Here is a 27,347-nt window from a genome sequence, read left to right on the forward strand (position 1 = left end):
AAAAGTTTTCTCTAAATCTGATCAGATTTTTCCTCATGTCTCCACTTTTAGCAGCAGACCTGCGGAAAACAGAGCCGAGTTTGTGTCTCATACTGACGGAGGTGCCAACAAGGACTCTGCATTTTCTGATGAGCTGGAGCTTCAGGGTTTTCTTGAGAAACTTTCTGGTCAGACATCGGAGTCGCAACACACCGTTGCAACAGGAGATACCGACTCAGTAAACAGCCACGCTGGATCAGGTTTGGTTTGAACCTTTCCTCTTTTTATAAAGCTGTCAGATCTTATAATCTCTCCCCTGTGATCCACTATGTTTCCGTTCTCTCTTCTTTTACTTATGTCCAGATGACAGTTGCATTTCTTCAACTCCCTCCTCGGATCTACTGACTTCGAGCTATAAAGATGACTCAACTTTCAAAAGACTGACAAACAAGTGAGATTAACCTCAGCGACACATTCAGCCACTTCAGCTTGTCTGTGCAGCAATAAGCTGATTATTTATAGTGTTTTGGCTCATAGTCGTGTGTTTATTGACCGTCCAAATGTATAAAATATTTATCATCGGCTGTTGAAAACCCTCCATGCTTCAGTCTGTGCACAGATCCCACATGCTCGCATCAACACTCTGATCTTTGACCTTGTGTTCTGCAGCGGCGGGGCGTCTGGACCGCTCTCGTCTTCTCCAGTGTCCCTGGAAGAAGTTCGTCTTTGTCTGGAGAAGGAGAAGCAGGCGCTGCTCAGCTCCAGTCTCACAAATATACACCAGAAGGGGAATGCAGCAACAAGCAGGAGACTCTCTCTTCCTGGAATCCCCACCCATGGTACGATTCGCTGGGGTGTTAACGGATTGACTGTTTATTTTTTATTTTTTCCATGAAAGATTTAGATGAAGGGAATCCAATATCGAACTAAAAATCTCTTGGTTTGGAATAAAAGCTCATACTTCATTTCCTCTTTATGGAGTAGCTTTTTAGAAATATGAACAGTAAATGTTAATTAGTCAGGTAATTAGGCTATATTTACTTTAGGTTGGGGCAAAGCTTTGATCTTTTGATGGGACATAATTATGGTTTCTATCTGTAGTTCCACTCCCTCGTTTCCGTATTTATGACAATGTATCAACAAGGCTGCAGAAGAAAGTTTTTATGGGGCTTTATGTATCATAATGAAGATAGTTTGCTCCAGCAGGATGTTTGCAAACTGAACTTTCAGTTATTTTTGTCATTAAGGTAAGAATCTTCATATGCACAGCCTTTTTGGCTTTTAATAAAGATTTTTACCCTGATGTTTTGGAGTGAGGACAAAAAAAAAGATCTAAAGCTCATACCACAAAGCGAGCTTAACCCAGTGGTTTTAATTCCAGCTTATCCAGTTTATCCAATCAACAACAATAGCAGTTAGGATCAGCGTTACCACAAAGCTGGTCGTAAACTCGCTAGCTCAATCCAGATTTAACTGATTATGGATCTGTGCATGTGCAAAGGGGGGTCCAAGGTAGCAGACCAATTGTCTGCTGTGAGGAACAAAAACTGATCTTATAGAAATGGAAAGAAGGGGAAAAAAACTCATGAAAAGTCAAACACAGTGTCGGCATGAAAGCAATGTAAAATGTCGTGGCAGACTGCTGACTGCATAGATGTTACACGTTAGTGACATTTAATACAGTTTGCACCCCAATAACTGTAATCAGGTTCCCCTTGTGAAGGAATAGGACTTGGGAGCAGATAAAAATGAAACACAAAATCATCATTTCATCTGGTTAGGGCCCTGTCACACCTTGATGATTTAGCCAGCGTATGCCTGCCATCTCAATCTCATAAAACGATGGCATGTGCGGAAATTTCTCTGTTTACTTTCAATGTTGGGCGTATTCACAACGATTCGAGAAATTATGTGGAATGACAACCTAACTTATGCATAATGCACGGCAGCGTAATGCCCATGAAATGAACAGCATCATTTCATGGGCATTACGCAGCATCAGTTAAAGCTGCTCAGCCTCAGGCGATGATGCCACCCACCCAAAAAAAGAAATAAAAAGAAAAAAAGAAACCACCCACCCAAAAAAAGAAGAAGAAATAAAAAGAAAAAAGAAGGTTTGCAGTCGCAGCATTCAGCATCATGTCTGCCAGGAATTTTGTCGGCCGTGGGCGTGAAGGTAGGGAGGGTCCATCACACTCAGCTTCAAGCTCACAATATGATGGGAATGAAGTCTGGAGGAGTAGTTACTCATAGCTTTTGGATAAGTTGGACGCCACGACTTATGAGTAACTTACACTTAAAGGGGAACGGCGTTTTTTTTTTTTACATTTGGCCCTTGATTTTACGTTATTACATCATGTTCTACTCACCCATATTAGTCTTATGTCATTTGGAGCCGTTCTGAAGATATTCCGTTTTGTATTATCCAAGTAACGTCTTCCTATGGGCGATCGACTTGAAGGCACAAACTAAACTGTTCATAATTGATCATTTATGGTACGCCAGCATTCATAACAGGCGAATCACTGTCTACCAGACATCCCTGGTTATATTTTTTATATTTTTATCTTTTAAAAACGAAGTGGCGTGTGTATGACGTCATCATCACGTATGTCAACGATCAGATGACTTACCTTTAACTTGGAGCGTATGGCATATGCTGGCATGCTAACTTGCCGTGCTTCACCGTGCTCATAACTTATACAAAACATACCCATAGCTTATCCAACATGTGCCAGCGTTTTTGCCAGATTTTTCTTACATCAGGCATATGCTGGTCTAAATCATCAAGGTGTGAGAGGGGCTTTAGTTGGAATTCTTAATTTAATGATGTATGGGCTAAAATAAAGCTGGAGGCCGATGCTATGATTGCATCATGTAAAGTCTAGCAGTGATCAGTCTGAGTGAAATCATCCTGATTTCTAAGCTGCGTCAGAACATTAATCCTCCTATTGGTGAAGCTTCAGGAAACAGAATTCATTAACTCCATCAGGGCACTGGACACTTGACTGACAGGTAGGCAGACTGTATTTTTCCTGAGCTGCTCAGCATCGCCGACGATGGACATAAGGCTGCTGGTTGCATTATATTGCATGAGGTCTGGACTCCTGCGGGTCGCAGAGTCGACAAACAGTTCCAGGATCTGGCATCTTTTTGTTAGTCAGGCCCGAGAAAACCTGTTTTCCTCATATGGATAATTTATTTACACTTTTTAATTTGGCTTCATGTGTCAATTTCACATGAATCGAGTGAATGCCAGAGGAGTATGAGGACATTATAAAGGGGGAAACTAATACAGAATAGCCAAAGCATGGTTTGTCAAAAAGGAGGATTTGTCAAGAAAATGTATTTTTAACTGCTTTTTAATTCCATTATTGTGATGTTTTTGTTCTGGTGTTCAATCAAAGCTGAGGTCATGATTGCAGGAAGATCTGATTGGCTGCTGGCTGAAGCGTTTTCTAGGATTAACATCCATCGTGAAAGCTAGCCTGCCCTGGAGCACGTTTGCTGTTTTGAGTACGTCACCATGGTGACTAACCTCGCTAAAGAATGAAACCAGCTTTATGTTACTGGAAGGTCAGGGTCAAACCTGATGTTGTCTCGCTAACCAAGCAATACTGCTTCATGGTTCAGGCCTCTGATCAGTGCAAAGATCATTTCATAACAAAAAAGTAACCAGGATTGGCAGATGCAGCTCTATCACTTCCCTTTTTCTGGTTTTCAGTTCCAGGATCGTAATAATGAAAGTCTGCCAGCAGATTATCTTCACTTCTCAGCTCAACTTCTGGCTCCTCTGGAGTTTTTCATCTGCTTACTGATTCATCAGGGTGTATTTATATTGAATCACCTTCTTGGTTTTGGTTTATTTTTATGCTTAATTCCTTTAAAAGGATGAGATCAGGTCAGATTTCAAACCTAACTTTAAATTTGACATTAAAGGTGTTGCTTTCAGGGAGGATTTGGTTCTTTTCAGGCTGATACCGATTATTTTGACATAAGTCTAACGGAGATGTCTGCAACCTGCAGCACTGGACCCTCTGAAATGACTTCTAATAGAGGCTAAACTGATAAAGAACCAACAAATGGTTTGAAATATTATATAATTATAACATTTGCATGTTTTTAGTGAGTTTTAAAAAAAAATATAAACTTTTTTCAACTGAATAATAATAGTAATATATTTTTAGATCAAGTTTTTATGTTATTACCTCGGAAACAATTTTTTTTACTTAATTTTCAACAAATCCACAACTTATACAATAAAAACCCATGCATGTTATGTTTGTAAACCGTTTCAAAACCTAAAAATACTAATAAATAACAGACTTTCTATTGCAAATTAATAACAAATATAATATGTTGTACATCAAACCATGATTTAAAAAGATGTAGTTTTGTAGGACTAGGAGGAAAAATTGAACTTGTGGATTTTAAAAGTTTCAGAGCCCTGGTCCAACCAACGCTAGATGTCTGCTGATGATTGATTTTGACACAAGTCTTAATATAAACAGAAAGAGAAGAATGTATTAACAAATATGACAAGATAATAATTTATTCTCTTCCCCTCATTGCACAGTTGTTCTATGGGATGTAGAAACTGTAGTTTCCAGGTTTTCTGGAACAAACTTGAGCTTTTCCACATCATCATATTTAGTTTTCAAGCTTCTTTGGAAGACAAATCTTTGTAGATCCTCCACTGTGCTTAACAGATGTAGAAAAAATAAACTTAACATGATGGAGTGCTGCTTTATTTTGGCTTTTTAACAGTTAATGAAGTCATGTGTTTGTTTTCATGCAGGGTCTCCCCGGAGACGCCATCATTGTGCCTGCGGGCCCACCCCTGCCGCTCAGGCTCCGTCTGCAGGACAAGACGACGCAGGAGACGGACTGCCGTCTCTGGAGACAGAGGTATGGAGCTGGGGCCGTGGATCTGAGGGCCAGCTGGGACACGGAGACCAGCTCGCCAGGTTTGTGTTTTGCTCTTCAATCCTACCTGTAGCCAGTCATTTTCAGAGTGCTTTCATGTCTGCGTCAGAAGCCGTCATCTCTTAATGTATCTGTCTGTTCTCTGCGTCCAGGCTGCAGCCTTTGTGTATCAAATCTTTGACTGGTCAGGAAGTGATCAAAGTGGCTGCAGGGTCCCACCATTCACTGGCTCTGACAGCACAGTGTCAGGTAACAAAACCAGCGGCTCATACGCACGGACAGCAGAGCTAAACACTCAGTAAAAAGATCAATCCATTTCTTTGTTGGTTCCTTTGACTAAATCTGAGCCGACAGATTTTAACGTCTGGAAAAATAGCTTTCAACAGAAACGGATCATCAATCTTGTGTGTTTTAGGTCTATTCTTGGGGAAGTAACATGTGTGGACAGCTCGGTCACGTCAAGACGCCCGTCACTGTACCTCAGCTGGCAAAGGTTTGGTCATCAGATTGCTTTAAAATGTCATATTAATGTTGTGCTTTAGTTGTTGGTGTGAACAAGAAGGATTAAACAACATACAGCTTCAACCAATTTTGAAAAAAATTAATCACGTTTCCATCTATTGATCTATTTCCTCTCTGGTTTTTTACTTAATCTATAAAGGCTCAAAAATATTGAACAGCATTTAGAAAGTTGCTTAGAAGCAGCATGTTTTTGTAGTCATTCATCCATTTGTTGCATAACTGCTTGTTTCTTATGACAGGGAGTTTTTTTTAAAGCACAGTTCACAGATTTTAAAGTTTATTGAGGTTCAGTTCATGAGTTCAAAACTGTATCTAATGTTTGTTATGACCATTGTCCTGTCTAGTTTTTCATAAATTTCCTCCACCTAGTAGCAGCACCGGCAGGAAAGCCGACTCTCAGCATGATGCTGCCACCGCTGAGCCCGACAGATGTATTTAAAATACTTTTCTCCAGGTGTATTAAAACCTGCAATATTTGGTCAGCTTTAACAGAACCTATGAAAGAAAAGAAATTTGTTTCTCTGGAGCTGAGTCATCGTAGAAGTGAACATAGCGCTGAAATCATACCTGATGCCTTCTGTTGCTAAGCAACGCTGCTGCGTTCATGCTATGGTGTCAGGACTAGGGATGCAACTGATTATTTTGCAAATGGATTAATCTGTCGATAATTAATCGATTAATCGACAGATTACGCAAAAGGTTCCTTAAAGATTTTTTGTGAAATTAAACCAGGTGAAACTAAAATTTTTCGAATTGGGGAGTTCTGGATAGAGCATATTGACAGACGAAAAACAGGCTACTGCGGGTACTATTTAATGAAGATGCCAGTTGGGGACCTGTGAGGCGTCTGTTTCTCAAACTAGAGACTCTAATGTACTTATTTTCTTGCTCAGTTGTGCAACGCGGCCTCCCACTTCTTTTTCTACTCTGGTTAGAGCTTGTTTGTGCTGTCCTCTGAAGGGAGTAGTACACACCGTTGTAGGAAATCTTCAATTTAGCAATTTCTCACATGGAATAGCCTTCATTTCTAAAAACAAGAATAGACTGTCGAGTTTCAGATGAAAGTTCTCTTTTTCTGGCCATTTTGAGCGTTTAATTGACCCTACAAATGTGATGCTCCAGAAACTCAATCTGCTCAAAGGAAGGTCAGTTTTGTAGCTTCTGTAACGAGCTAAACTGTTTTCAGATGTGTGAACATGATTGCACAAGGGTTTTCTAATCATCAATTAGCATTCTGAGCCAATGAGCAAACACATTGTTCCATTAGAACACTGGAGTGATAGTTGCTGGAAATGGGCCTCTATATACCTATGTAGATATTACACCAAAAACCAGACATTTTCAGCTAGAATAGTCATTTACCACATTAGCAATATATAGAATGTATTTCTTTAAAGTTAAGACTAGTTTAAAGTTATCTTCATTGAAAAGTACAGTGCTTTTCCTTCAAAAATAAGGACATTTCAATAATGTGACCCCAAACTTTTGAACGGTAGTGTATATATATAATTTTTTTTTTTTTTTACAATTTTGGTGTAATTGGTGCTCTTACTGGGTCGCTCTGCCAGCTGAAGACACGTTTAACAGTCTCTATACTCCAGTTAATGATTAATCTGTTATTAATTAGTTGACTATTATTTCAATAATTGATTAATGATGATTAATCCGATCAATTGTTTCAGTCCTATTTAGGACGTATCTCGGACGCTGTTCCAAATTTAGAATTCAAGGGCCTCCTCTCTGTCCCGCCATAGGAGCAACGATCGTTAGAGGTGTACGTTTGTTGCAGGTTGCTGTTCGTAGTAAAAGGACCAAACAAATGAATCGATGGATTTTCCTTGTGTGAGTCTCTCCTTTGAGTCCTTTAAACACTCTTCCTGTTGCTGAGTCTTTCTCTCTTCTGACAGTCAAACGTACCTCCATCCGGGGGGGGCAGTTGGAAATGTGGGTCAATGAGTCCAATTTGCATCAGAGATATGACCTCCACCTTTCAGAAAATGAATGAGATCTGGTCAGTGGTTCATGCAGGAAACCAACCAGTTTAAATAAACTCTCCATTTGTGATGTGAGATCAAACCTTCAGCCCAAAATTAACAGTTGAGCTTGTATATCTAAATCTGGCCTCATGTGGATCGAGGAAACATCCCTCTAAATCGAGTTTCTGGAGCTCATAATATTGGTCTAAATGATGTAAAGAAGCAGCTAATGCAGTATAATAACAAACAGCAGCCTTAGAAGCTTATGAGTTGTCTTTTTAAGGAGTATTTGGCTGAATTTTCAGAGCAGAAAATGTTTTTACACTGGAAAAACGTTCTAGAAATAAGTAAAAATCTCTTAAATTAAGTGTCTTTAATCTTAATTTGAGTAGGTAACTAAAATGATTTGCCAATGGAATGAGTATTTTTACTCTTAAAATAAGATGTTAAGATGAAATGCACTTGAAATAAGACAATGCAACTGTGTTTTCTTATTTTAAATGTAGATTGTCTTGGATTTTTACATTACTTATCATTATTTTCTGTTTTACATTGTTTTAAAATTAATTTATTTTTTTCAATCAATTAATATCTCCTGGTAGAAAATGCTTCATTTATATAAAAAGTTTTGTGTTTTTCTTACTTGAAAGCTGAAGATATAAATAAGCTGTTGGCTGTTTGAAATAGCAGCAGCTTTTCTATATCAGCTTTTCTATATCAGATATTTAACAGAAACATTATAAGCTGTGTTTTATTGAGGGGTTATAACACTTGCGGCTCTAAAGGACTTTTAGTCAGCCAGATATGGGGCCAACAGACTCCTTAGATCCTTTGCCTGCCCTAAATTAAAACTTTCTAAAAGTTATAGAAGTTTTTTGCTGCGTAAACACTTTCACCCTGAAAGAATAAATGGTAAAAAAAAAAAAAAAAAGAGAGAAAAGAAATTGTGGGATTCCTGCCAATAATGAGTGCGTGTAAGCTCCTTCCTGGACCTCTGCCTTCGAACCGTCATAAAACCTCCATCTGTTTTATTCATTTCTTGCTCGTTTCCCGCAGCTGTCTGACGGTCTTCGTGTTTGGGATGTGTCGGCCGGACAGAGCCACTCCCTCCTCCTGGCCGACGGCGACTGTGTGCAGCCGGTCCTGTTGTACTGCGGCCAGAAGAGCGGGAAACAGCAGAACCGAAGCTTCAGTCAGAGCTCGCCCAAAGGGGCGGAGAGCTACGCCGTCAGACCCTCGCTGCTGCCCTTCTACATCGAGGTGTGTGGATCCAAAGCAGGCAGGGGGAGGCGATGGGTGGAGCTTTTTTCACAGCTTAGTTCAGTATGATGCAGGAAGAAAACCTGAGAAAGCTAAAAACAAAATACAGACATTACTAGATAACATGAAGGCTTAAAAAGGCCATTTAGGCTTCTGTTAAATCAAAGCTGTTTATTTAAAAAAATCTTCTGGTCTTTAAAACTCTCAGTGAAGTTTGTTCTCTTCAAATTTTGGCTTCAAGTTATTTTAATACATGTAGTTAAAATTAGATTTCCTCTATTTCCTCTCATCTGGGTCCCTGAGCAAGACCCTTAACCCCACACTATTCCCCGGGGGCTGCATAATGGCAGCCCACTGCTCCCCAAGGGGATGGTTAATGCAGGGAGTGAATTTCGTTGCTTTGTACTTGTGACAGTGTAATGACAATAAAGTTGAATTCTAAATTCCTGTTGGGTGACTTTGTGCAGATGAGTTACATCAGCAGCGTGTGCAGCGGCGGGCAGCTCTGCGCGGCGCTGACGGACCGCAACGTGATGGGTTTTATCGCAGCCATCCATGAGCTGGCCTCCAGCGAGAGACGGTTCTCCTGCTGGACGAGCGATGTCAGGAAGTTCCTCATCGCTCCGCTGCGTAAAAAAGGTGAAAGTAGCTCTGCTGATAGCATCAGAGAACCAACGCGTTGGAGTTGTGTGGATTAACATGGGATTTTCTTTTCCTACAGAGAGTGCGTGTCAGACGTTAGGTGAGCCGAGCGCTCGTCTCTTCTTTGCACTTTGTGACAGTTTTGTTCACCTGAGCAAACTGGTCGGACGTCACGCCACGTCCCTCAGCTACTTCCTGCAAAACGCCCAGAGCCGCGATGTAGCTTCCTTTCCCCTGCTGACCAACACGGAAACCTTCATGGAGACGTATAGAAAGTAAGCATTTATGTTTTCCATCAGCCTGGGGAGTTAATATTTGCTTTACGTTTTTCTTTTTTTCATTGTTTACATAATATTTGTGCATTGGCTGATCTCTGACTGATGAAAGAATCACAGTAGGATGGATCAATAAAGATAATTAATGAGTCCATCCACACTTATTGGCATTAAGGCGAGTGGTGGCCTAGTGGTTAGAGCATTGTGCTTTCTTCCCGGGGTTCAGAGTTCAACTCCCACAGACTGCCACTCTGGGTCCCTAAGCAAGACCCTTAACCCCACACTGCTCCCCGAGCGCCACACAGTGGCAGCCCACTGCTCCCCAAGGGGATGGTTTAAAGGCACAAAGTCAATTTTTCCAATTGCAAGATTAATAAAGTTCTAATTACTAATTAATCAATTAATTCCCAGTTGAAAAATCAAAATTTGTCATAGCAGAAACTTTAAAAATAATGTTCGACAGCCCCAACACTTCCTATAGAAAATAAGTTAAACATGCTTTTTAATTAAAGGCTTAATTTTCTAAGACAGAAATTCAATTTTTTTCAACCCTTTATTTATCTCCTTGTTTTATAATTGTAAAACTATTCCCCAAATTGGGAAAATACAAGAAAATACAAAATATAAATTAAGAAGATTTGTTTTGAACTATAGATTTGTAAGTCTAATACTATCCTCTTTTTTTTATAGCACGTTTCAATCAATTTAAACAATGAGAGCTTAGTTAAGATGACTGCTTTGAGACGTGACTGAAACTAAACCCCAAGTAGATTTAGTGTAAAACCAGAGATTAGAATATGAAAAAGGACCCGATGCCCATAAATGAGTGCTGGAGGAAGTTAGAGGCAGGTTCTGGTAGATTTTACAAGAAAAACTGCAAATGTTTCCTGTTTGTTTTTCTTAAAGTTCATTAATTTGAATGTGTTTTTTTTTTCTTTTTGGTGTTTATATTTAACATTTCAAGACAGATGGTTTCCTATTATAATCTTAAATGAGGAAAATTGTCCTTTGTAAATGAAACCATCCTTAGGGAACAGTGTTCTCCCATATAGGGGAGAAATCTGGGGGTCAAAGGTCAAACTCAGGGACTCTGCGTGATGGTCAGAGTTTGGAACCAGCAAGCACAAACCCCCTGCTGCCTAACGCATCTTAAGCTGAAGTGGCGATAAGTGTGCCTGTCTGAAACTGTTGAAATTGTTTGTAAATATTTTTAAATACCTTTAATTTGTTTAAAACCGTTTAAACTGTCTCTGACTTGGCTTTGTGACCAACATGAACTCTGCCCTGTGTGTTTTTTTTCCAGGTATTGTTCTGCAGTCGGTGACTTCCAAGTTATGGGTGGATTCCAGTCGCTGCATAAACTCTCACTGTAGGCTTTTTAAAAATCATAATTATTAGAAATACACTCCAGACCTGCCATCTCTGCTTGCCTGTTAGAAAACACAATCTGCCCTTTAAAAGCAGGATTTATTTTTTTTTACCAGAAATTGCAAAAACAATAGTTTTTTTTTTACTGTTTTTCTGTGGCTTTGTGTTCATGTTGCAGGGAGGCCCTGGCCAGTCAGCAGGCCGTGCTCGCCCAGCTGTGTGGATCAGATGAGTCTATCAGTGGGAAGCTGGATCTGGTTTCAATGTTCTACCAGCCTCTGCAGCAGCTCCTCCATTACAACAGAGTCCTGCTCAAAATGGCAGCATGCTACGACGTGGTGAGCACTGGACGTCATCCGTTATTGTTCTATAAAGTGAAGTAAACTAAAGTAAATTTGTTTAAGGTGTATTTTTAGGATTTTGCCCTTTTTCTCTTTCCTCAGCTAACGATGGAGTATCAGTCCCTGCAGCAGGGCTGCAGTCACTTCGAGGCGCTCTCTCTGTCCCTCCTGAGGAAGAAGAAAGAGGCTGAAAATACGCAGCTTTTCTGGAAAACTCATTCAGGCAAAACCATTGTGAGAACAGCAGCTTATCAGTGACTGATTTTTCTTTCTTTTTTTTCTGCAGCGGTTATAAATATGTGGGAAAATCTTAAGCTACAGAAGTGTTTCCAAACATTCCTTTGGAGATTAATCACATACATGTTTATCTGCCAGGTTTAAACATTAATGAAAAACCAAATGTAAAAATAACATCAAAAATGACTTAAAAGTACAAATAAATGGGTTAAAATGGTGCTAAAATATTTATATATCCAACTCTGCATCCTTTGGATCAGGTCTGCTTGTCCACAAAGGTTGGTAGAGTACTCAGAAATTGTACTTGTGTAAGAATAGGACTACTACTAAGTAAAAGTAAAAAGTAGCCTTTAAAGACATCAAGTAAAAGTAAAAATGTTCCCAAAGTAACGAGTAACGGATCTACTTTCTAGCCATGATCATAAAACCTGGTTTATTATTTTACAGAACAATTTAAAACTGTAAGCACCAGGATAATAAAAGCGAACATGTTTTGTCGGCAGGTTTCAGAATTTTAAGTTAATTTAGGCGAGGAGGGATCATAGCGCTCTATAGGGTTGGGAATTGAAAAGATTTTCACGATTCCGATTCCCTTTTCGATTCTATGAAACGATTCGATTCTTTATCGATTCTTTTTTCGATTCCAATTTGGGGAAAAAAGGAGAACAAACAGTTTGATTATAGGCATCAACTTTGTTTACTTAACTATTGCACAATCTTACAAACTCAACAAGATCAAGATGTCCACAGGAAATGTGAAACTGGAGTAACATCTGTGTTTAAATGAAAAATGAATACAAGAACAAACTTAATAACCAACAATGTCTAATAACAAATGATGGGATAATAACCTACTTTAAATAACAAAAAATACTAATTATAAAACAGTAGTATGGAAAATTAACAGTTCTTTTGCAGAAAGATGAGCCTATCTGCTTTTTCTGGAAGGATACAGGATCTTTCAGCGCTTAAGGTGTTTCCAGCCGTGGAGAACACCCTCTCAGATGGGGTGGAGGAAGCCTGCACACAGAGGTAGTTTTCAGCCAGTCCAGATAGCAAGGGCAGCGTATCTTGCTTGTTCCACCACCACAGTGTGGCGCTATCCCTGCAGGGGATGGAGGGCAAGCTTTTATAGAGCTGGATTTCCTGATCTACCCTCTGGGCTAAGGAAAGACGGGGCTTTGATTCACAAAGTGACCGCAGCTCGTTGTCTTCCTCCTCGAATAGTTCTTCCAACTTGCGTAACTTGCGTAACTTACGTGACTTGCGTAACTTACGTAAAAAACGTGATGTAAGTCGTGCTCCCCAGAGCCGACGCTCTAGGCTCTGGTGCTGCGGGAATCGAAAAAAGAATCGTTCAGCGAGCTGCCAAACGATGCCATGGAATCGGAAAATACGGAACCGGTTCTGAACAGGAACCGGTTTTCGATTCCCATCCCTAGCGCTCTATATCATCACCAATGTATCTGTCTCCCTGGTAGCTCCCAGATCAGCTTCTCTGATTGGTTGATGCGGTGCGTCGAGCAGCAAAATTTCCATTTTTCCATCTCGAGCAGCGACGACTTTGTAGCGCGTCGCACCCGTCAGATGCTTAAACGCTTCAGATGCGCTGCTTCAGCTAATCAAAACGCGCTGCAGGACCTTTTGCTGCGCCTTGACGCGCGTCAACCATTGACTTTGCATGTAAACTTGCTGCTCCTGCTGCTCCTGCTGCGTCCGGTGTGAACGCAGCATTAAAGCTTTAAAACCAGCAAACTATCGAGATAGATATGACGTTAACTTTTTGTTTGTTTTCCTTTATCCATTCTGGTCCAATCTTGTTTTTTAAAACTTGTATTAAAAAACTTTTCTTTTAGCTGTTATCTGAATTATATGAGTGTTTAGTTATGCAACATGTATATGTTTATGCAAATGCCCTTTTTTTCATTTAATATGTGGTTATATGAATTGATTTTTAGGAATCAATATGAGATTCCATTGGGAAATAGAAAGTTGATTGTTTTTAACACTGTGCTGGTTAAAATATATTGTTTGAGAAACAAGCTGTGTTATTTTTATGAGAAGTAAATGTTAGGTTGTTCATTTATTGAACTGGAACCTATTGGTGTCGCATCAATGTGCACGGAGGGACATGTTAGTCAGAAAGGTTCTGATCCTGTAGGTTATCGCTCAGTAAGATGGAGCTGATGGAATTAAATGATGAGCTGAAATCAACAAACAGCGTCCTGATTTAGGCTTGGAGGTTTTCGATTTGCCGACGTGAAATCCACTAATGAAGATCTGGACTCAAATCCGACTGATACTGTAGGGAGCAGATGCTGTAAAACCAAAAGGTCCCTGGAAGCTGGTTCCTGCTGTAAGCACATCTCCATGCCTTGCTGCCTGTTTGATCGACGGGGGAATGTTTGTCTTTCAGGAGAACCTGCGTCTCCCGCAGCGCCGCGTAGTCTGCGAGAGCAACAACCGATCTCTGACTCCTCAAAACGCCGGCCGCTTCTCCAACCACTGGTTCATACTGTTCAACGACGCCCTGGTGCACTCGCAGGTACACAGATGAAACACCTGTAGGCAGCCTGTGCTGCTGCAAAACTGAACACCTGGATTAATGAGGGGTTTCAAAAACAGGAAGCAGCTGAATAGGATTTAGATGGATTTTGTTGCATCTGAGGGTTTATTTGTGGAACTCTGTGTTCTCCATCGTCTTTAGATCATCTTTACATGTCTTCATTGTGTCTTTCGCTCACTCAGGGAACTCTTCCCCCTCAGAGCTTCGTAAGTATGACCCAGGAACATCTTAGAGTGATGATCCATCCCCCTGTTTCTGCTGAACACGGTTTATCTGGCAACAGCAATAAATGTAAAAACAGGATTTCAAAAAGTTTGCATTGGTTTTTCCACCTGCTCCAGTTACCTTTGGTTGAAGGTGTCGGCTTTGTCTAATTTACTCACCTACATTTGTGAGATGATCTAAATAATCTGTAAAAATAATAGAAAAAATATTAATTGGAGAAAAATCCCTGTTAGCATCATAGCTTTTCTTTATATTTCCCCTTTTAAATGTTTCTGCTTTAGTTTTCCAAGTGAAAATATCAGCAGTTTTAGTTAAAAATTCAATATTCTATATTTATGCTTATTTTTTTTATTGTTTTGCTGGAGTAATGTTGAGGTCCTGTGTTTACATTTATTTCCTGCATGTTTTATTTGGAGGTTCCAAACATGCATTTGGGATTTGAGGTATTTCTGCAGCATCAGGTTTTCTTGTTGTTGTGACCTTTAACCTTCAGGGATCCTGGTGAAGGTTTGAAATCAAAAGCATCTAAACTAATGTCACCAACTCCAAACAACGGATTATTACGAGACCTTTGGCCTGTCTTCTTGTCCTCACTCACCTTTTTTCCTCATTTATTAACAGTTCAAATCTTCCCCTGTTTGGTTTGCTGTGGTGTGTTTGTAAGAACATGAGGGGGATTCTGCTATATTTATCAATATTTTCATTGTTTTACCCTGATCTATGTCATCTTTCATTCAGCTAAAGCGACAACCCCTTCTTCTGTAACAGAAACTTCACAATGGAGCGAAATCCAAGCATTAAAATATCCGTGTAATATATCTCTACAGCAGATATATTAAAAAAAACAAAAAACACATTTAAAATCAGTATTTACTCAGAATTGTATCAAAGGAGGAGATTTAAACCAGGGTTACCAGCTGATATTCTGGAAGGACAAGTTAAACTCTGAAATTAGATTAAAATCCATCTCAGATGAAATGTTTAACATTAGATAAAGCAGCGGCGGCACGTCTGGTTTACTTCAAACCTGTTAATGATGCCTAATTCTGAGACGCTGTAGTTTTTTTTGGTGAAGCTTCCCGTATTTGTTCATTCTGAGACGTATCTTTCGGTCATTTGTCTGTTGTAATCTCAGACTGAGTAAAGTTTGGTCATTTGAGAATTTCACAGCTGTATCTGCTGCCGCTCTCTGTGTCTCTGCAGTTCTCCACGCATCACGTCTATCCTCTCACCTGTTTGTGGGTGAAACCCATCACTGAAGACCGCAGTGGAGTGTGAGTTTCTTTGAGAGATTTTGACGCAGAGCAGATTAAAAATAGATAAATAGACTTAAAACTTGTTTTTTATATATAAGGGAGTTTTGGAGCCTTTAGTTTCATTGCAGTCATCAGGAAGTTAAAAAGAGCCTCTATGTTCAGACTTTACAAGCAGTCAACATGGTGTCCTCTACTGTTATGTCCTGCATCCTTATATTCCAGTCACTAATGAAACAAAAACGTTTTGAATCAGCAGGAAATATTTTCATTACTGTAAAAATGCAGACTTGGCAGAATTTATCTATTTTTCTCAAGGAAAGTTATTACAGGAAGTCTGATTACTTCCCTTAAGACAAATCCTTCCTGTAATTACATTATGATTACTATTTTATCATCACAATCTGGTGTCGTCTAATTGAAGATCCTCCATGTGCAAAATATAAAACGTCTGTAAAATTCCCACGTCTCATTGTGGCCAAACTATCAAAGTTATTCTATGTAAATGTTTTTCCCTCATAAAGAAAAATATGCCTAAAAAAAACAGATCCTAAGATCAACAAGTGTCTCTGTGATGGAGATCGGCCTCATTATATATTAGTTATTATGAATGCATTTCAGGGGATATCCACTTATATTTAGTTGTATTTTATTGTAAATGTAAAGCTTCAGTGTTTGGTAGGACACCAAAGGAAAAGGTACTTTTATGGTTTATCTTTCCCCTCCAGATAAAAGGAGACACAGTGAGAACTATTGACACCAAAGACCCTTAATTTTTATTAGTTATGTGAAAAAAACAACATGTAGTCATTGTAAATGTGGACAATTTATTGCAAAGTATACACCTGTTTATACATATAGAGTAGGGCTGAAACAATTTGATTAATTGTAATTAATCGATTATTGAGATAATCGTCAACTAATTTAGTCATCAATTAATCGGTAAAATAATATATAGATTAATCGATTTGCAAAACAATCGTTAGTTTCAGCCCTAATATAGAGAACTACGGTGGCCGGGAGGTGCAAACCAACATTACAAAATCTAAAAAACTTTTACAATTTCCAAAACAAATGATCATTTCAGAAAACAAATTTACATTTAAAAAAAAAAAAACGTTTTAGTAAATAAACAAAACACTTTTAAAAATTCAAAACAAAAAGCATTTTAAGAAAACAAATAAAAAACATTCGAAATACTTTTTGTTCTAAAACAAATGATCATTTCAGGAATTCAACCGGAAAGGGTGGGTACTAACTCCGAGGCTGAACCGGTCTTGTGCAAAATTCTCTTTCTGTTCCCCCTGTGTCAGGAGAGCACATTGCAGCGATCATTTGTTCTGGAACTTGTAAAAGTGTTTTTTAAAATGTAAATTTGTTTTCTTAAATGATAATTTGTTTTGGAAATTGTTAAAGTTTTTTAGAATTTGTAATGTTGGTTTGCACCTCCAGGCCACCGTAGAGAACAGATGTAGAACTTTTTCACACAGCCTCTGTCTTTAAATTAAATAAACCAGATGCTGTGTACAAAAAATGTACAAAAAAACTAATTGCATCCCTCTGAGTTTTTCACTAGAATATAATTTAGTACAGTATACTAAAAATATTAATAATTAATTTCCCTTTCTTCACAGAATTGTAATGTAGAATAAATAACCTTGGTTCAGTATTTTGTTGTTTTGCGTGTTTTAATTTGACCACATGAAATGTTTTGCAGGTACCACTATAAAAGATTAAAGTCAATTATTGTTATTTTATTGCTTTTTTCAGTTATGCTATTAGGATAATATGTCCAGAGGAGAGCTTCACGCTGGTTGCCTCAACTCCACAGGAAAAGGTACTTTTATGGTTTTTCCTTCCACTTTTATTTGACACCATATCTTTAATTTGACCCTTTTGTCTCTCTGCAGAACAAGTGGCTGCGGGCGTTGAACCAGGCGGTGGATCAGGTGCTGGGCGGCGCAGCTCAGGGGTCATCGCCGGGGGTAACGGTAGCAGTTTGCCGCACCGCCTCGTACAAGTTTATAGCAGATGAACGATTCAAAGAGGCCGAGTACAGCGGGAGCTGGATGGCAGGGCGGGTCCACGGCAGGTCAGATGATTTCTGCTCAGATGGCTTCATTGATTCATTTCATTCAACTTGATTTTAAACCACTTTACAAATGGAGAGGTTCATTAAAGTGGGGAAACACAAATAAATAATGATTTTAAGGCTACGTTCACACCGCAGCCTGAAGTGACCCAAATACGTTCTTTTTTTTACCTACATGCGACCTGGATTTGATCTTTTCCAATGCGACCCAGGCCACTTGGCTCTGTGGTCCTGAATCTGATATGAATCTGATCTTTTCAAATGCGACCTTTGTCTGAACGGCCAGATTGCATTCATCCACCCTGAACACCATTAGTAACCAACATAGGTCACTATTCTGTTCTTGCTACACAGAAGTGCCAAGAAAAACAAACAACATGGCGGACGATGATGCGGAGAGCAGTATTTTTTTTAACCATCTTGAAAAGATTGAGGTTTTAAGGTTTGGAAAGATCGCTAGATGCGCTCTAGCACTACATCCATGTTTACTTCTGTAAACACGAAGCACGCCGTCTTGTGACGTCATTGCATCCTCTATTGTGCATGCGGGACACTGAAGCTGAATGAATGCAGATTACACAGGAGATCACATACAAGGCGCTTATATTTCGAAATGCAAAAAACGCAAAAAAATCGGAATTGAGCATCAAGGCCTGCAGTGTGAACGTAGCCTTTAATGCTTAAAGGTATAGTGGAGGATTTTCATGATTTCTCTCCACTTTAAATGCACATGCACAAAGCTGTACCTGCTCCCTAGAGGGGGCGCCTATTAAACGTTGTGCGAGAGCATGCACAAGCCCATTTCTCCTCGTGCACGCTCTGTTTAAAAGTTGCTGTTTACATGGCTCACAGAAGTTTACTTTCCAAAAGAAGATTTGCATTTTTTCCACTATGTCAGACTCACCATCGGGAAGTGAAAATGGTGATAAGCACATAGGACAGCTTATGTAAATATATCACCAGAATGATTGACAGTTAGAAGGACCACTTATTTTGATGATCCACATGGAAAAACAATATCCTCCACTGTACCTTTAAAAGACAAACACATTCGAAAGTCACAATATTAGTTTAAAATAAAGTGAGCTTAGAGGCAAACTTTCCTGAATGCAATCCACAGCAGTCATTTATGTTTCAACGGCTCCTAAATTTGATGATCAGCATAGAAATTAAAGTAACACTGTGCCTACAAAGGATGGATCCTCCTGGATCCAACCATTTAATGCTGCAGGCCTGAATTCCCATCCTCCTCTCAAGTAGGGCTGAAACAATTAATGCGATTAATCGATTATTATAAATAATTACCGTATTTTCACGACCATAAGGCGCACCGGACTAAAAGGCGCACTCTCAGTTATGTGTCCCATTTCTGTATTTAACACACACATAAGGCGCACCGGACTATAGGGCGCGTTTTTTATATACAGGTGCATGTCCTCTACTACCTTTAAATACCTCTACTGCGTATTTAAAAATACAGCGGGGGCAAAACTGAGTATGACTGTGCTTTATTCATGTATTTATTACAAAGTATTAATCAAACCTGGCAGCTGGCCATGAGACAGACACATCGCAGATGACACAGCGCTGTGATTACTCCTAAATTAACTTAAAATCCTGAAACCTGCCGACAGAATATGTTCGCTTTTATTACCGGTATCCTGGTGCCTGCAGCTAAAATTATTTAGATGAAAAACACCTGCCAGCAGCCGCGGTGAACGAAAGGATTTCTCGCTGGTATGTGGGGGTCTGAGCGCCTCCGACAGAAATAGATAATCTGGATGAACTGACTGCAATTATTAAGTTTTCAGGTGGACTTTCTCACTTAAAAACATATTAAAACTACTTTATTCCCACTGATCACAGCAAATATAGCTGCAAGATTTAGATTATTTAGATGAAAAAACACCTGCCAGCCACCGTGCTGAAGAGGAGGAGGAGACCAGAGGCAGCTGTTGAATTAAGCTTTCAGGTAGAAAAATAGAGCGGGAGCAAACCTGAGTATGATTGTGCTTTATTCATGTATTTATTACAAAGTATTAATCAAACCCATCAAAGTCATCATCCTCTGTTATCCTCAGCATTCCTCTGAATTAAACAGCTGCGCTAAATCAGACATGCCAGTTTCCCCTTCTGCGCTGTCAATCACTTTCCGTGCAGCGCAGCTCCTCAGAAATAATGCCTGCTTTTGCGAAAGCTTGAACAACAGAGCCAGCAGACACGTTAGTCCATCTACAATCCATCCGCAAACGGTGGCGTAACTTGCCCGGCGCTGCCTTCCATTTATCATGAAACTGTGGTCTCTGTCGGTCATCCATCGCTCCCACGCCGCTCGCAGCCTTACTTCGAACGGCCGCTTCACACCGATGTCGAGTGGTGGAAGTTCCTTTGTCAGACCCCCGGGATAACGGCGAGCACAGCGTTCATTTGATTCACCTTTTTTTCACATCGGCTGTGAGATGGGCACGCAGCGATGGTGATGCGTGGAAAAAACCACCTAGTCTTCTCACATACACCTGTCTCAGCCACGCTTTCATCATCTCCTCATCCATCCATCCAGCCTTTTCATTTGCGTTAATATCATCAGAGCGCTGTGTCTGTCTCCCAGATCAGCTTCTCTGATTGGTTGATGCGGCGCGTCCAGCAGCAAAACTTCAATTTTTCCATCTGAGCTGCAGCAGCGCGTTGGCGGTGCGTCAGATGCTTAAACGCTCCCGACGTGCTGCACCAAAACGCGCTGCGGGACCTTTTGCTGCACCTATATGCGTGTCAACCATTGACTTTGCATGTAAACTCGCTGCTCCTGCTGGGTCCGGTTCACACCGCTGTCGAGCGGTTGAACAGCGAGCACTGCGTTAATTTGTTTCCCCATGTTTTTCACATCAGCTGTCAGATGGGCACGCATGGAGTTACATATTAACAGCGATGGTGAGGGGTGGAAAAAAAACACCTGGTCTCCTTACATTCAGCCACTCTTTCATCATCTCCTCAATGAGGTGGTCTCAAAAGTCGCAGTTACAACACACATAGGGCGCACCGCACCATAGGGCGCACCGCACATTTTGAGGGAAAAAAAAGACGTTTAAGTGCGCCTTATAGTCGTGAAAATACGGTATATCTGGAGTATAGAGACTCTAAAATATATCTTAAGCTGAACGATTGACCCACTTAGAGCAGCGATTACATCAAAATTGTAAAAAAAAATATATTAACATTTTGATTTTAAGATAAAAAACTTTTTCATCTGTCAATATGTTCTGTACAGAACCCCTCAGGTGACGTTTTAGTTTCATCTGGTTTAATTTAGTGAAAAATCTTTTTTAAAGAACCTTTTGCTATCCAATTCTTAATCGAAAAAATTCACCTTTTGAATTATTTGCAAAATAATCGTTAGTTGCAGCCTTACTGTCAGGATGGGACTGAATAACCTGGTGGTTACAGCGTCAAAGGCTGCTTTCAAGTCCAGCAGAAGAAGTGTAACATCAGTTTGTGGTCACTAATATATTCTTTAAAGGTTTTAACTGGTCATAAACCAGTTTGTCCAGCACCTTAAAAAGGAAGAAGTCTGAGGCCTGATTATTTTGATGAATCAAAGTCAGGTTTCTTGATTAGTGGTTTGACTAAAACATGTTTAGATTGTCAGAAACGTGAAGATTTATGCTCAAGTTTCTATTCACCAAGTTTCTGTTTGGTATAGTTCAATTATTTTTAAACTCCACATACTATTTAATAAATAAGTCACAATCTGTTGATTGTCTTTTTTTCAGAGGAACCATGAAGTGGCCGGATGGGCGGATGTACAAGGGAAACTTTAAGAATGGACTGGAGGATGGGTCTGTATGATTTTAGATCTATCATGACCTTTTTATTCATTTTTTAAGTTCCTGTACAGAAAATAAAACTATAACCTTAGCTCTATTTATATGTTGTTTTTTTTCCAGTTATGGCGAATGTGTAATACCGAACAAAGTGGAGAATAAACATGACGCTTACCAAGGACAGTGGAGGGAGGGAAAGATCCATGGTTTTGGCAAGTACAGGTCAGCACACCAACTTTTAACTGAAAAAACAGTTTCAAATAAGTGAATATATGAAAGACATCTGGAATCTGTCATCTTTACCAGTTGTTTAGTGATTAAATTGTAAACATTATTCCATAGATTCTTTAATGGACCTATCGTCAGTGTTGTTTCATATTAACCTAGAGCGCCCCCTTCTGTGTGTCATTGGATCGGACTCAGGTACGCCAGCGGAGAGGTATACGAGGGCTGTTTCTGCGATGGGCAGCGCCATGGTTACGGCATGCTGAGCTCCAGTAAACTGGCCCGGACTTCCTCTAGTGTTTTCATCGGCCACTGGGTTCAAGACAGGAAGACGGGGTACGGTGTCCACGACGATATCACGAGGTAAGAACAGGCTCTGCTTCAAATTAAAGGAGAAGTTCGGTTTTTAACACTTTTAGCCCATTTTCTGTAGTGTCCAGGATGAAATCGAATGATCGACACCAAAATTTTGACAATTGGTCCTGTCTCTGCTCGTCGAGAATCAAGAATCCACCTTTCGTATTCCATTTTCAGAGTTTTTTAAAGTGTTTAACAGAGACGTTAGCACCTCGATGTCGGAGTACACAGAGTGAAGCGAAAAGACTACAACTGTGTAAACAGGCCCCATTTCCGTTTCCGGTGGCAGGGGAATATTGACTATTCCTACAGAACTCAATGGGATTTACAAAATGCTAAATAAAACACTACAGGAACGTTTTTTCTTCACGAAACTTTTTTTGGAACGTCATTGAACAGCGCTGACGACCCGGTGAGTAGCATATTTAAAAAAAGAACGTTTAAGGTTGTTTTAAGGACATTATCGGACATGCTCTATGCTAGCCATTCTAAAGCTGCCAGGGGTTGATTCTAAATGAGCCAAAAAGCAGAGACAGGAGCAATTGTCAAAATTTTGGTGTCGATCATTCGATTTCATCCTGGACACTACAGAAAATGGGCTAAAAGTGTTAAAAACCGAACTTCTCCTTTAACGCTCTGAAGGTGTGGTGAAATATGTTTGATAGCATCGCAGCTACAGATGGACCCATAACAACCCGGCAGGTTAGATTGATGATGTGTAGCGTTCAGGTTTAGCTCTACACATCAACCTGGAAGGGCTCCCATAGAATCGGTTCAGGGACAAGAAGGAGATGAGGAGAACCTTCCAGCTCATTTTCTATCCATTCTAAATGTTTTATGTTATTTTGTTTACAATTTTTTTTTCTTTTGGTTGAGATTTGCTAATCCTTTATCGTTTCATTTTTTGAACATGTATATGAAGGACGAAAAATCTATATCGGCTTCAAGAATGAGATGAAAAAAAATGTGGATTTCAAGGCTCAATTAGAGAGATGAAAATCCAAGAAAATCAGCATCCATCTTAAAAGAGCTGCATATATAACAGTAAAACTCTAATAACAATGCATTAGGGGTATTTAATGACTGGTTCCATGTTTTCTTCTTTTTGCTTGTTTACATGGTGACATTGCATCTCTTTGAAAAGTTGCAAAGATCTGGATATCTCTGTTTATTCAATGAGTTATTGACCTTCCTCCATCATTATCATAATCTTATATTAGAACCCTAAACAATGGGTTATCATCTCATAAACAAACTAGGGGTTATTACACTTTCATTCAGTCTTCAAATGTTAGATTCTTCTTTTCAAGGATGTCACATTATTGTTCGTTATAGTTTGTTTATAAGTTCTGGTTAATTTGAACAGATCTGCATCAGCAGACATTTTAAGGCTTCATAGGATCTCCTGTTTGTTTCTCAGAGGTGAGAAGTACATGGGCTTCTGGCTGGATGACCAGAGGCACGGCAGCGCCGTGGTCGTCACCCAGTACGGACTTTATTTTGAAGGGTCGTTCAAGGAAAACAGGATGAGTGTAAGTGTAGCAGTTATTAAGTGTATGGCTTAAGTATGCACTTCGCTTTGGAAAACTTTATTTTTGTTGCTTTTGATTTTTTTTCTTTTGTGTGTTAAACTCACAAGTAGCCTGAGATTTAAAATCTCACTAAAGGGTATATCTCTGCAGGACTTATTGAAACATTTACAAACATACCTGGTAAATGTTTTTAATTGTCGTACATCTAATCCATTCTATCTGTCAGGGTTCTGGCCTTTTGGTGTCAGACGATGACACCGTTTTTCATGGGGAGTTTAGTGACGACTGGACCATCAATGGGAAGGTAAGACACATCCGCTCTGTTCTCTTCATATGCATAAATTATGTCTCTGCCTGAGAGGTCCTCTTTTATCTGTGTGCTGTTTTCCTTCGTTATAATGTTTGTTACTGAAATTGGTCAGGAGTATCCGGTACTTAGCTGTAGCTCGTCTGGCTCTGCAGGGAGTTATGACTCTTGCAAATGGGGACAATCTGGACGGCCTGTTCAGTGGCGAGTGGAGGACGGGTCTGAAGGTGGCAGGGACGTACGTCAAACCAACCTTAGAAGAATATGAAAGCAAGGAGAAAAACGTCCCGCCGTGAGTATTAAAACACTCATTTAAACCTGACATATTTGAATTCTGGGGCTATAAACATAATAAGCTCCTTAAGCTGATGGTTCTGCAGGTTCAGGTTTCTTCTCCTCACTGCTGTGCGTCAGCCATGACAGGTTGCTGAGTCAGAGGGTACTGAAGTCTGGAACTGTTTGCTTGTTTGACAGCTTGGGCCAGTATGTGGTGCCTGCAGCTCAAAGGTGGATCTGTGTGTTTGATGAATGCTGGAGTCGACTCGGCTGCAACGGCGCCGGCGAAGGACAGAGGAGTAAGGCATGGGAGAACATCGCTGTTACCATAACAACGGCCCGGCGACAGAGGTAAGAGACACAAAGCGCCCCAGTTTGAGTCCCACCGGTTAAATTTATACTAAACAGTTCCTTCAGGATCTGAAAGTGGTATTTCTCAGGTCTGGATAAGGAATCAGAAAGTTAACGGCATTTATGATGCAATCGCAGTTTAAAAAATGGGATTTCCAAATCACATTTAACCAAAGTAAGACCAGAACTTTCTCCCTCCAGTCCATTAGGGGGCAGTAACATGATTCAGGTAGGTATTTGACTACATAAAAAAGGGAGTTGTAGCTAGCTAGTTATAGAAATCTTGAAGACATGTGAACCAATTTGACACAATTGGCTAAAACTGGACACCAAGCTCAATACTTTTGATACAATTTAAAACGGCGGCATCTGCTGGATAGCTATCAGAACTACAATTGACCGGGTATCCTAATGTCCGCATTATTTCACGGCTGAACATGTTTGCTCCAAGATGATTAAAATATAAATAGCTAATTTTTTAAAAACAAATGTCTTACCTTACCCCTGAGAGACTGTACAAAGGTTCTAGGATCAAAACTAACCTTTTATTTATTTTTCTTTAAATCTAACCTAATCTAAGACATAATCTAGAGTCTAAATGTATAGATGTGATGTGTGAATAAATATCTGTTATTAAATAATCAGTGGATGACTGTAGTGTCTATAGATGCGTGTCCGTGTGTGTCTGTCTATTTTAAATATTTGTGCATGTATGAAACTATTCTGAATTGTAAACCAGACCTAGCAATAACATTATAGTTATTGCGGCTTTTGAGACGCATTTAGATACATCAGCAGTATTGAAACAATTATTTGAATTTACTGTGAAAAAATCTAGATAAGTAATTTTCTTAAGATAAGTGCATTTGTTCTTGAAATTAGAAGGTAAAAGAAACACTTTGCCAATGAAACAAGACAATTTACATTTAAAATAAGAAAATACAATTGCATTGTCTTATTTCAAGTGCATTCTATCTAAATGTCTTATGTTAAAAGCAAAAATACTAATTCCATTGGCAAACTATCTCATTTACCTACTCAAATTAAGGGTAAATACACTTAATTTAAGACACTTTTACTTATTTCTAGATTGTTTTTCCAGTGTAACGAGGCCTCGCTCGCAGCGGTCATGTGACTGGTGTGCACTCGAAACACTTCTCAGCGACACTTCTGCTTCAAATAGGTCGAGAATGAGCAGACCAACTGGAGCCAGACATTACTTCAGCTAGCTTGTAGATCTATGCATGCAAGCTGAAATTAGCCCTTTTTCTGGCCATAAAAACAATGAAACCCTGTGGTCAAATGTGCATGCATGTGGTCAGTGCAGAGAAAACTCTGAATATAATCACAATTTAGATTATTAGTATTATTTTTTTGTTTAGCAAAGCTGCACACCCTGTTTCTGTTGTCAAAATCTTCCTTCCACCTCTACAATCCATCCTGGGCTAAAGCTGTCAGTAATGTCAGTTAACCCCTAGAACCCTACGGACCCACCGGTGGGTCCAGCTGCTACGTGACCTTGTAATTTTAACAAACCCCCAGTATTGATGTAAAAAACACATTTGGCACAGTTTGGTGACATTTATGGATAAATGTGCCAAAATGGCCTCTCCGCCTAAGAAATTTCTCACTAATACCATTCTAAAATAAATATGTTTCATCTGATTGAATCCAAATTTGGTATATTTTTACACATTTAGATTTAAAAGTCTGTACTACTTTTTTGTGCTATAAATAATATTTTGGTAGTGTTTTGCAATGTTTATTTCAAAGAAAATTTTGGCGAGATTCAAAAAATGCAAAATATTTTGTATTTTGTCCCTAATATTTCAGGCAGGGTCAAAGCTACAATGGTGCTGACACCAGAAAACCATTCTATGACATCTTACCTTTACAGACGTACCAAAAGTTTCTTCTTAAATCTAATAGCTGTGAGGCTATAAGTTATTTACTTTTGTGTGTTTTTGTCAGGCAGAAATTTATTTATACCCCCTTAGGGTGTAAGAGGTTAACAAGTAATTTAGCTTTGATATGACGGTGAATCTAAAAAGAGATGCTTTTTGTAAAAATTAACATTAAATTTAATTTAATCATGTTTAGTTGCAGAATCCATTTTGGCCAAGACAACACTTAGTATAACCATTATATGTCTGTCTCATGACATTAGCATGTAGCATTACAGTGGGGACTGGTTGGAAATGGACGGTTTCCTGCGTGATTCCTGTGTGATTCCCACGTGAATCACGTTGTATTTCCTGAGGCCAGTTTTTTTATTTCAAAAAGAACTGCAATGTACCCGGACAACCACCAGGTGGCGCTTGGGACCTCTGCCGTGCTGAGGGTGACGTTTGTGGGCCTGCAGTCAACTGAAAAGCAGGTTTATTGGGGATCTTGGTGTGATACTGTGCTATTTTATTTTGTTTTTGATTAAAATAAAGTTAATGAATTAATTTAACATAAGATTATGCAGTCAAGTGACTGCATAATCTTATTTTATGAAAATGGTTGCGTAGTTATAGATACACCTCCGATCTTATCTGAGAACTGTTATTTCTATTTATCTGCATCGCTATTATTTAATGAAAAATAAAATTAATTAAGTTGGAGCCGGGGATACGGACTGTAGCGCAACCAGAGAAAGGCGACAGAGACAGTGCTGTGGCTGGTGATGTTGAAATTAAAATCATATCCAAAGTTGATTCCTCATTAAGATAAGCCAAAGTTATTCAAAAGGGTATGTAAGAAAATATATTTTCTTTAGTATTGTAAAATATAAGTGCCGTTGAAAGCTTTGTTTTTTGTGAGATCAATAAAGCTCA

The 27,347-nt window shown here is 39.4% G+C and overlaps 1 protein-coding gene across 2 annotated transcripts in view; it reads left to right on the forward strand.

Annotated features, from left to right (window-relative positions):
- Positions 1-27,347, forward strand: part of LOC119777484 (alsin-like) — a 49,846-nt gene that overhangs the window by 4,275 nt on the left and 18,224 nt on the right. For both annotated transcript variants that reach the window (XM_038276370.1, XM_038276372.1), the window contains exons 7-30: positions 52-239; positions 343-430; positions 649-818; positions 4,778-4,946; positions 5,058-5,154; positions 5,321-5,398; positions 8,460-8,663; positions 9,131-9,302; positions 9,385-9,580; positions 10,884-10,949; positions 11,127-11,286; positions 11,392-11,523; positions 13,943-14,071; positions 14,275-14,298; positions 15,521-15,591; positions 17,341-17,407; positions 17,481-17,662; positions 21,430-21,495; positions 21,604-21,702; positions 21,904-22,068; positions 23,483-23,594; positions 23,821-23,898; positions 24,057-24,193; positions 24,376-24,528. In XM_038276370.1, the coding sequence (XP_038132298.1) occupies positions 52-239; positions 343-430; positions 649-818; positions 4,778-4,946; positions 5,058-5,154; positions 5,321-5,398; positions 8,460-8,663; positions 9,131-9,302; positions 9,385-9,580; positions 10,884-10,949; positions 11,127-11,286; positions 11,392-11,523; positions 13,943-14,071; positions 14,275-14,298; positions 15,521-15,591; positions 17,341-17,407; positions 17,481-17,662; positions 21,430-21,495; positions 21,604-21,702; positions 21,904-22,068; positions 23,483-23,594; positions 23,821-23,898; positions 24,057-24,193; positions 24,376-24,528 (3,003 nt within the window). The remainder of the gene's footprint in view (positions 1-51; positions 240-342; positions 431-648; positions 819-4,777; positions 4,947-5,057; positions 5,155-5,320; positions 5,399-8,459; positions 8,664-9,130; positions 9,303-9,384; positions 9,581-10,883; positions 10,950-11,126; positions 11,287-11,391; positions 11,524-13,942; positions 14,072-14,274; positions 14,299-15,520; positions 15,592-17,340; positions 17,408-17,480; positions 17,663-21,429; positions 21,496-21,603; positions 21,703-21,903; positions 22,069-23,482; positions 23,595-23,820; positions 23,899-24,056; positions 24,194-24,375; positions 24,529-27,347) is intronic.

Source organism: Cyprinodon tularosa, unplaced genomic scaffold (genome assembly GCF_016077235.1).
Source record: "Cyprinodon tularosa strain WSP-4 unplaced genomic scaffold, ASM1607723v1 ctg124, whole genome shotgun sequence".
Lineage (NCBI taxonomy): Eukaryota > Metazoa > Chordata > Actinopteri > Cyprinodontiformes > Cyprinodontidae > Cyprinodon > Cyprinodon tularosa.